We start from the raw sequence: 8,705 nt of genomic DNA, 5'->3' as shown, positions 1-8,705 counted from the left end.
GGTAGGACTCACGAAGATCGACTCGGGTGGAGGTATTATATAGACCATAGGAGGGTTTCGTGGACGGACTCTTCAATTGCATGAAATGTCGAGTGTGAATTCACATAGTAAAAGCTTGAACTTCTCTAGAGTAACCTCGTATGAATTTGATGGGGGTGATCAGGAAAATAATGGATCTGCATTAATAAAGAGGACGACGTAATAGATATCTAGCAGTTGTGATATGGACATAAGAGCACAAGAACCAGAAATGTCAAAGGCGATGGCCAAAAGTCAATGCAGATGCGTTGCAGTGTGGCTTGCCCTCGACTTGGGTGGAGGTATTGCATAGATCATGGGAGGGTACCGTGGACGAACAGTTGACTTGATATGCCTAGTGTGAATTCACACGGTAAAGACTTTGACTTCTCTATAGCAACATCATCACATGTTTGATGGTCATCAGGACAAGTAATCGGTCCACATTGATGGAAAAGACGATGCCCATAAATTTGTAGCGGTTGCTAATGGACTAACGTGAGAACTCTAAATTTTCTCTATCAAAGACATTAGAGTTGAAGTTAAATCATTAATGAGCTAATTTTATTTTAGTTTCGCATCGGAGTTGAGTAAAATCATTTTTACTTCTTATAACTCGCTATCAAAGACATTAACTAATTTGATTGATATGATTATTTAGTCAAACACATAAAAGATTAAATATGTATTGACTTTTTTATTTTATCTTTTCGCCCTTATAGCAACGATCTGTTTTTGTTGTCTCCCATGCGACGTGCTTCCGTAAGATGGAGCCACGACATGACATCATTTTATTAGATGATAAGTCCTACGTAGTCACGACAGGGAATCATCTTATTAGACAAAAGATGTTAGATGTTATATAAGTTTGGTTCATCATCAGAGGAAAAATCTCTAATTTCATCTTTCTTCTTCTTCGTACATTCAATTTTATTTTTATGTTGGTAATGGGTCATCTTTAATGATCCTTCGTGAGCATGCATGTAGATGGATCGATTGTATCTTGGAACAATTTTTCTAAAGAAATTTGTATGAAGACTATGACTTAGGACAGTAAATTATGCTTCGGGTTTTTTTTTATATATTTTTTTTAATTCCATCAATATATATTTATATTTATTATTTTTTAATTGATAGAGATAATCTTAATACTCCTAGCTTATGTAAGCAATATCTAAGCAAAAGTCTAAGAGCCACCTACTCTTTATAATTGTCGATAGGAGATCACCTGTTCCGACTTCTAGAAATGGGCCCACGACCCTCTCTTAACTAATATATTAACAAAAATCATGTCTCGACATAATGACTAACGATATGGTCAACTTTTACTAGTCTTTTCTTCCCAATGATCGATGAAGAGATCACTCATTGCCTAACCTAAAAGGATAAGAAAGTCAATCCAAAAGTGTCCCTCTAGTAGTCCGCCCTAGGCATTAAAGGACACATGTCAACAAATTATCTTTATTAATGTCTCCATTGTACAGGGTAAAGGGGGTCTTGGCAAACATACGTCCAGGTCACTCAATGCCCGGGTATAAAAGTCATAGATCAAACTGGGACAAGCTAGCAAGAGCTCTTCACTCTCTTACTTACATTCTTACCCTTCCCTTCCAACTCTCTCTGATTTAAATATTAGAATAGTCAAACCGGGATACCCGCGACACAAACCTATTGTGCAGGGATCCTGACGCCATCCGAAGAAACAACTAAGAGGTGACCCAACAGGCAGGATAACCCAATTCTCCAACCCGACTTCATCGGGCTAGATCGCTCCCATGGCAAACCACCTCCCCCGTTGAGATTCCCACCTACACTTTCGACAGTAGACTGACCAAGCCGACTCACCCGTCTACAGTTTTGTGTTAACACTAACGTATCTAATTAAACATCATGCCACATTTGTCTTTTGACTGACCGAAACATTTGATGATTTTTTTATATTTTAACATGAATAACAAAGTACAGAGAATTTTGCTTCCTGCTGTCAACTATCTTTTTGCACGCGATGATTTCTTGAATGCTACGGATTGAATGGCTTACGCACTGCCACAGAAAGTGAGGAATGGATACAAGTGTTAGAAGTTTTATGTGAATACAATCAATCTGTTGAGGAAAATTCTTTCCTCTTCACTTGTATAAATAGAAGAGGGACATGTGAATACAATCAAGCTTCTTCCGTAATTTCTTCTCTCTTTTTCTAACATGATATCAGAGCTTCTCCCCAAAGCGTGTGGAAGCCGGAAGGACTGGTGTTGACTTCCTTCCTCCACTGCAGAAGACCGATGATTCCTCTCCTGCTGCCTCCTCATCTTTGTCCAGCTAGAAAGGGCAGCGCCGTTGCTTACCTCTCCTCCGGCGCCTGTGGGCTTCTTCTCCTGCCTCTCCGACTCCGTCACCCATTGCCTCTCGGAGCACCGCAGCTAGTCCGAACTCGCCGACCGCTCGACCACCTCCCGTCCTCGCAAGAACCTCGCCTACGCTGCCGTGGTGGTCGCCGTCCTCACAACTGCTCCCCGGCCAGTGACCTCTCCTCCTTGTTTCCGCATCTCGCTCGAGCGAGAAGTGCCGCTGCTGTCATCCTTGCCGCACAGCCATCACTGCTTTCCTGCGGCAGCAGGAATGATTGCAGTTCTTGCAGCAGCAGCCGCTTCCATCTGCCGCTGCATCTTACTTCCTCTACTGCAGCAGCTTTCGCTGCATCTGCTGCTGCTGCCGCTTCCTTCGTTGAGGCCGATGGAGCTTTAGTAGATTTCTCACAAATTTCTCCTGCTGCAGCATCGCTGCAGATTTCTTTAACATTGCTGCAGCATCACTGCAGCTTCCTTATCGCTGTAGCAACAGTTTTCAGCAGCTTCTACAGCAGCATGCACAGCAATCTGCAGCTGTAGCAGCAGCTACTCTATAGTTACCATCTTCGTAATCTTTTTTTTGATATTCCAGGTCCGGTATGGACTCGTAGCTTTTTTCTTACGGGACTTATTTCCATCAATGCAGTCGTACTAATCTCTTTCAAGGTATCAAAAGATGATAACTATACATTTTGACGGGCTCAATTTTTTAATCTATTATTTAGATACGACTTGTTACGTTACATTGATGGTTCCTTCAATTGTCCGTCAGTCATGCTTAATATCCCCGGAGAACCTAGTCCAGTCAAGATTATCTCATCCTCCAAGCTATTTAAGCATATGTTGGATCCATCGCTCCATTGATTTCTGCATGTGTGATTGTTGCTGATGCGTGATCTAAATTGTAAACAACCTTAGCACTAATCCAATCAATTAGAGCTCTAAAAAGCAAAAGATAATCGCACGGTCTACAACTGAAGTTGAATATTGTACCATCGCCACTACCACTATAGAACTCAATTGGGTCTGCTCAAAGAACTCAAAATCAACTCTACTCTTACAATATATTGTGACAATGTCGGAGCTATCTATATGTGTGTTAATCCGGTGTTCCACTCCTAGATGAAACATATTGCTATCGACTTCCATTTTGTGCGAGATCAAGTTATCCACTATCAACTACGAGTTTCTCATGCCCATTCAGCTGATCAGTTAGTCGACTCACTCACGAAGTTTTTCACATATAATAGCAGATAAGATTTTCTCAACTATATGAAGATATTTTTCTACTCTGTTAAGAGAAATCCTCTAATCTGTTAAGGAAAATACTCCCTTATATAGGAGAGGGACATATGAATACAATCAAGCTTCTTCAAGAAAGGAAAGGCCACGAGCTCTTCCACCCATGTCATCGCCTATGTGGTAATTAAGTTATTACTTTTTCTATCAGATCCATGGTAAGTTTTGAAAACCTGGTTTCTTTGGTGGAAGTCAGGTTTTCCTCCCGGAGATTTTGAGCTCTGACGAGTAAAAGGAAACGACCTGAGACCCTCCCTTATATTACAAGGAATACATACCTCACCTACAATGCTCAAACATTTTTTTTGATGTATACGTTCTTTCTTTTATTTTTTAACCATGTTAGAAGACTGATTGTGTAAGCTAACCGCGGACCATTCAAACTTTGCAAATTATTATAAGAAGCAAATCTGAAATATATCTTAAGCATTCGCTACATGTTCTCTGTATTATGATCTCGTGGTGAGGCAGAGGCACCCTTGGTGCTGGGAAACCCCAGGGATGACTGCAGCAGGAGACTCCCTTGCTGGGTGTTCAAATTCAACCCCGGCAACCTGTTAAAGTAGCTCGACGTCGCACAACCATTCCCTTGTGGTGCCGCCGGGAAGGGAAGCGCAAGTGAATTCAAGTGCTGCTCTCCCCACTCGAGACCATGGCCAACAGCTTCCTTGCCTCCGCGAGCTTCGACATATGATGTTATGGTGGCCGCTAGTGCTGAATGGAACTTAGGATCCGACGTGATCGCCTTTGCAAGCGTGTCAGTCAACGGATGCTGGTTTGGAGGAGTGCTTGGCTTGGTGGTCTTCTGCAGATAGGATCGATAAAGATAGTCATGGGGTTGCCTGCCAAGGCTCAGAGATACTGAGCTCTTGTCATATGGCTTGGCTCCATTGTTCAAGTATTTACTGATCTCATACGTCGGCAAGCTATTAGTATCTGAGGATGAGATGTTGAATCTCGTTGACGAGTATCTTGGGGTGGTGGTGGTGAAGTTTGATGAGAAACTGTTGAATTGGTTTGCTTGGAAACTGCATGATGGTGGTACGGTGAGATCTAAAGTGATTGTGGGATGGGAAGTAATGGAAGAGATTAAAGGGTTTGGAAGGTGAAACTGCTGCGATCTGAGATTGTCTGAAACGCTGAGATTTAGGCCATGAAGGTTGCCATTAATAGAGGTGGCGAGGTTGCACATGGCGGTGGAAAACGAGCCAGGGAAACCAGGTTGCGATGCTGATGAACCAGACAACAGCATGCTGGCGGCAGCTGCGGTCGTGGAGGCCATGGCAGATGCTGAGATTGGCAGTGGATGGTTGTGAGTCCCTTCGTAGGTGGTGATCAATATCGACATATCCTCTTGACATCTTTGCACCTGAACATTTCAGAGAAACAACCGAATTAATATAGATTGCTAGATTTTGATGATGATGATGAGTAATCTTCAGTTAATATGTACGACAAATTGATGTGGAAGTCAGAGATTAGGGAGCTTAATCTTCTGTGTATACCATTTAGTATACAGAAGATGATTGTATCATGCAAACCCTAAATAAACTACTCTGGACAAGAGGTAGGAAGTAGTTTATATATGACACAATGATGTTAGTTCTTAGAATTATCTACAACCATCAGAAATAGCATATATAATGAATTTAAGGATCATCTAATGCAATCAACAAGCAGGGAAGAGATACCTGCTTCCTCACCGGGCATGCTGGTGCAACTGTGCAACGATAGTAAGCTCGAGGGCATGGATTTCCTTTTGATATTTTCTGCCCATATTTCCTCCACTGGCAACCATCATTCATCTGAAATCAAAACAAATCTGATGAGGATTTGAAGTTCTCAACATTTATGTACTACTTATGTTTGCTTACTCTTATCATATTAATATGTAATAGTTATGTTGCAAACTAATGTAATTAACATACTGTATCCACCATGAATGCGCATGCATGCATGTATGCAATGAAGATGATGATGATTCATGTTTGATGAGATGATGACATAGTTTGGAGTACAGACCGTAGTGCCATCGCATCTTGCTCTAACGGATACGCGAGCTTTCTTCACTAGGGGTTGCTGTGAAACCTCATCATCTCCATTTCTGGCACTCTTCGCTGCTTTGCTTGGTGGCCGTGGCTCCGCGCCGGTGTCTTCTTCCTTGAGCTCCTCGGAGCTGTTGTCTGAGCTCAGATTCAGCACCGGCTCTTTGAGACTGTCATCAGACCCTTCAAATTTCATGTTCAGTCCGAGCGTTAGGCATCCTCCAAACCTTTCACTGTCTTTGCCTGTAACTATTTTCATCTTGTCTTCCTTCCTTTGCCCACTTGAGCTTGTCCCAAGTCTCAATGAGATAGTTTCTTCCACTTCTTCATCATCAGCTGGTGTGTTCTTAATAGGCTTCTTAGCTTGCTCTCGTCGAACAATATCGGAGAGAGACTGGTAATCCTCGGTAATCTGAGTTAAAATCATCTTCAATCTTTCGTTTTCTTCCCTCACCTCAACCATTTCTGCTTTAGTGGATTCAAGTCGGTGTACCTACAAAAATTTAAACATGCTCATGAAACATATACTATGCTTATTGATTTAATCAATCATTCTTTGGATAGCCTAAAACAGGTTTTGGTAAACAAGGTTTAAGTCTAGAAGAAGTGGACTAACTTCTATTGGAAGACAAAGCTTACCTGAGTAAGTGAAGTTGAATCTTTGGGGTTTGAAGATGATGGCCTTGCAGATGTGCACTCCATGGCCCATTTTTCACTTGGAATCAAGGTGGAATCCTGTTAAGCAAACACATGTAGCTAAGAACCTTGAACAGGAGATAGATGTGAAGCTATTTACTTGGGTTTCTGCTGTTGTGATGGCAAAGACTAATTCTTGGTTCACTCGATATCCATAAAATTGTGATTAACATACTCTTGATTGGTGGAAGACGTTCTTGGTGGATAATATCTCTCTTGTTGAATGGTTCTAAATTCTATCCTCCTAAAATCGAATAAATACTAAGAACAGATCTTAGACTAACATCCTAAAACCAAGGGAAACACCATGCGGAATCATGCATATTGTGTACTATTAGCCAAATCATTAGTTATGACATAATATATCATAAGCAACTGCTAATATATTTAGATAACCATGACCTTGATGTTCTTCAAGATGGTTTATCTAGTCATCAACGAGCATAAGAAAATAATTAGTTATCTTATCTGTCGGATTCCAAACCTAAGCTCCATATGATGAGTAGAAGTTGGGAGATACTCCTTTGGAACAAAAACAAACAGTATGAATTTCTATGATGCACACAAAAGAGATCCATCTTGATTTCTTCCTAATGTAAAATTAAACAAATACAATTATAGGTAGAATTGCTTCTCTTATCTGAGAGTTAAAAGTTGAGTTCATGTTTGTTGACATCAACATCTTCTTGGATGAGGTCAAGTGCATGACTTCGATGTATCAAAAGAACATGTTAGGGTCATGAGATCAAATGGCCCTCCCAAAACTTACAATAGATGCCGAGATTTGAACCGTATGCTGGTCTTATACGAAAGCATTCTCCAATATGTAGCATCCATAAATTAGATGAGAGGCAGAAAGTAGAAGAAGCATTTCTACACAATTCCTAGAACTTTGCAGTACTGAATTCACGCATCAAAATACCAGAGACAGATAAGAGGAAGCCAAACCTCTCTGATTTGGTCGCCATGGTCGTCGTGAAAACACCCTACTTTTCTCTCCTCCTCAACATCAGGCTTCTCGACCACCACCTCCATCGCGACAAACAAAGGTCTCCTCCTCCTCTTCCTATGGCACGTACAGTATTGTGATCCGTCTTCTAAATTGCCATCGTCCTTGAACTCCCCCTTAATATATATATATATATATATAAAGGGAAGCCTCCAGCTTTGACTTGTTTAAAGAAAACCAAATCTGAGCGCTTATCTCTACCAGGCAAAAAGTATGTAAAATGTCAACATGGCCGTAAGGTCGCTGACATAAGCCGAAAAGAAAGCCGAGGAGATTCAACGTGTGAGACATGTTGTCACTTGGAGCGCTTCCAGCCGCAGTCTTCGGACCCCTTCGAACTTTCGTTCTTCCACCACCTTGACCTAATCCGCTCCTGGTTTCCCACCTCTCACCGTTCCCAGATTCCGCAGGCATTAGATTAACCGCGGGCTAGGATTTATGGATTCTCATTATTTACCTACGACAAGGTCACAAGTCAACGCCAAGAGGTGACTTTTACGAAGTTGTGCAAAATTTCTCTTGCACATACAGACGACTTTGCGAGGCTGCCATTATCTCTGTTCTCTTTGTCCCAAGGATATTGTAGTTTCTGAATTCCTCATGCTGCCGTATATCTTATAAATCTAATATATGCATGCGCATATGATATCCTTGTTTGATCATTTGTTATTATTTTTAGTCATTATTAGACGACTCAATCTGAATTCAGCTCTTAGATGACGTATATAGTAGATTTTTTCTATAAAAAATAAATGACGAAGACTAAATTCGAGTTCAGAACCATATGACATAACTTTATAAGAAAAATAAAAATATACTATGCTTAATATTAGTTAACTTCAATATTTATTTGGAAAAATTATAATATATAATGAACAAATTATTATCGAACGAGCTGGCTACTTGTTTTAGAGTAAATTGTCTCGAGATATATCACAAGGTGTTGAAACACTGGCGTTGAATTTTCTTTTCTGAACCTTAGCATAATCCTGGTTAGGTAATGGCGTCTCCTTCAAGCTTCAAACACATGTCATCTCTTGCAGATCATGCTTCATTTTTTCTTGGATGGTTTCAGTTGAATAAGTAAAGAAGAAAACAAGAAGAAGTTTTCCGGTGATCTCATGATGCCGACTCGTTCCCCTTTTTTTAAAGATGAATAGATGTGCGTAAAACGTAGAGCCATTAGTCAATGCGCGCATTCCAAGGGTCAAAGCTCCTCTCTATTTTTTATGAAGTTGACAAAGGAAGCAGAAAATGGAAGGAGCCACCGAGTCCGCGTAGACCTCCTCC

The 8,705-nt window shown here is 40.9% G+C and overlaps 1 protein-coding gene across 1 annotated transcript; it reads right to left on the bottom strand.

Annotated features, from left to right (window-relative positions):
- Positions 1–3,992: 3,992 nt before the first annotated feature.
- Positions 3,993–7,506, bottom strand: LOC103991869 (WRKY transcription factor 72A). The gene is made up of 5 exons (XM_009411408.3): positions 7,355–7,506; positions 6,350–6,445; positions 5,688–6,203; positions 5,357–5,470; positions 3,993–5,034 (listed from the first exon to the last, which is right to left on the bottom strand). The coding sequence occupies exons 1-5, from the start codon at positions 7,439–7,441 to the stop codon at positions 4,099–4,101; spliced, it is 1,749 nt and encodes a 582-aa protein (XP_009409683.2). The 5' UTR covers positions 7,442–7,506; the 3' UTR covers positions 3,993–4,098.
- Between the last annotated feature and the right edge of the window lie 1,199 nt (positions 7,507–8,705).

Source organism: Musa acuminata, chromosome BXJ1-7 (assembly GCF_036884655.1).
Source record: "Musa acuminata AAA Group cultivar baxijiao chromosome BXJ1-7, Cavendish_Baxijiao_AAA, whole genome shotgun sequence".
Lineage (NCBI taxonomy): Eukaryota > Viridiplantae > Streptophyta > Magnoliopsida > Zingiberales > Musaceae > Musa > Musa acuminata.
Note: the sequence above shows the minus strand (reverse complement) of the source record. Positions and strands in the feature narration are given on the sequence as shown.

What these genes read in the sequence shown, in the direction of transcription:
- LOC103991869 (XM_009411408.3), bottom strand. Translation starts at nt 7,441, where the DNA reads ATGGAGGTGGTGGTCGAGAAGCCTGATGTTGAGGAGGAGAGAAAAGTA. An exon ending in ATGGCGACCAAATCAGAGAG is followed by an intron (nt 6,446 to 7,354) that starts GTTTGGCTTCCT and finishes TTTGCTTAACAG; the next exon opens with GATTCCACCTTGATTCCAAG. An exon ending in CATGCCCGGTGAGGAAGCAG is followed by an intron (nt 5,035 to 5,356) that starts GTATCTCTTCCC and finishes TGAAATGTTCAG; the next exon opens with GTGCAAAGATGTCAAGAGGA.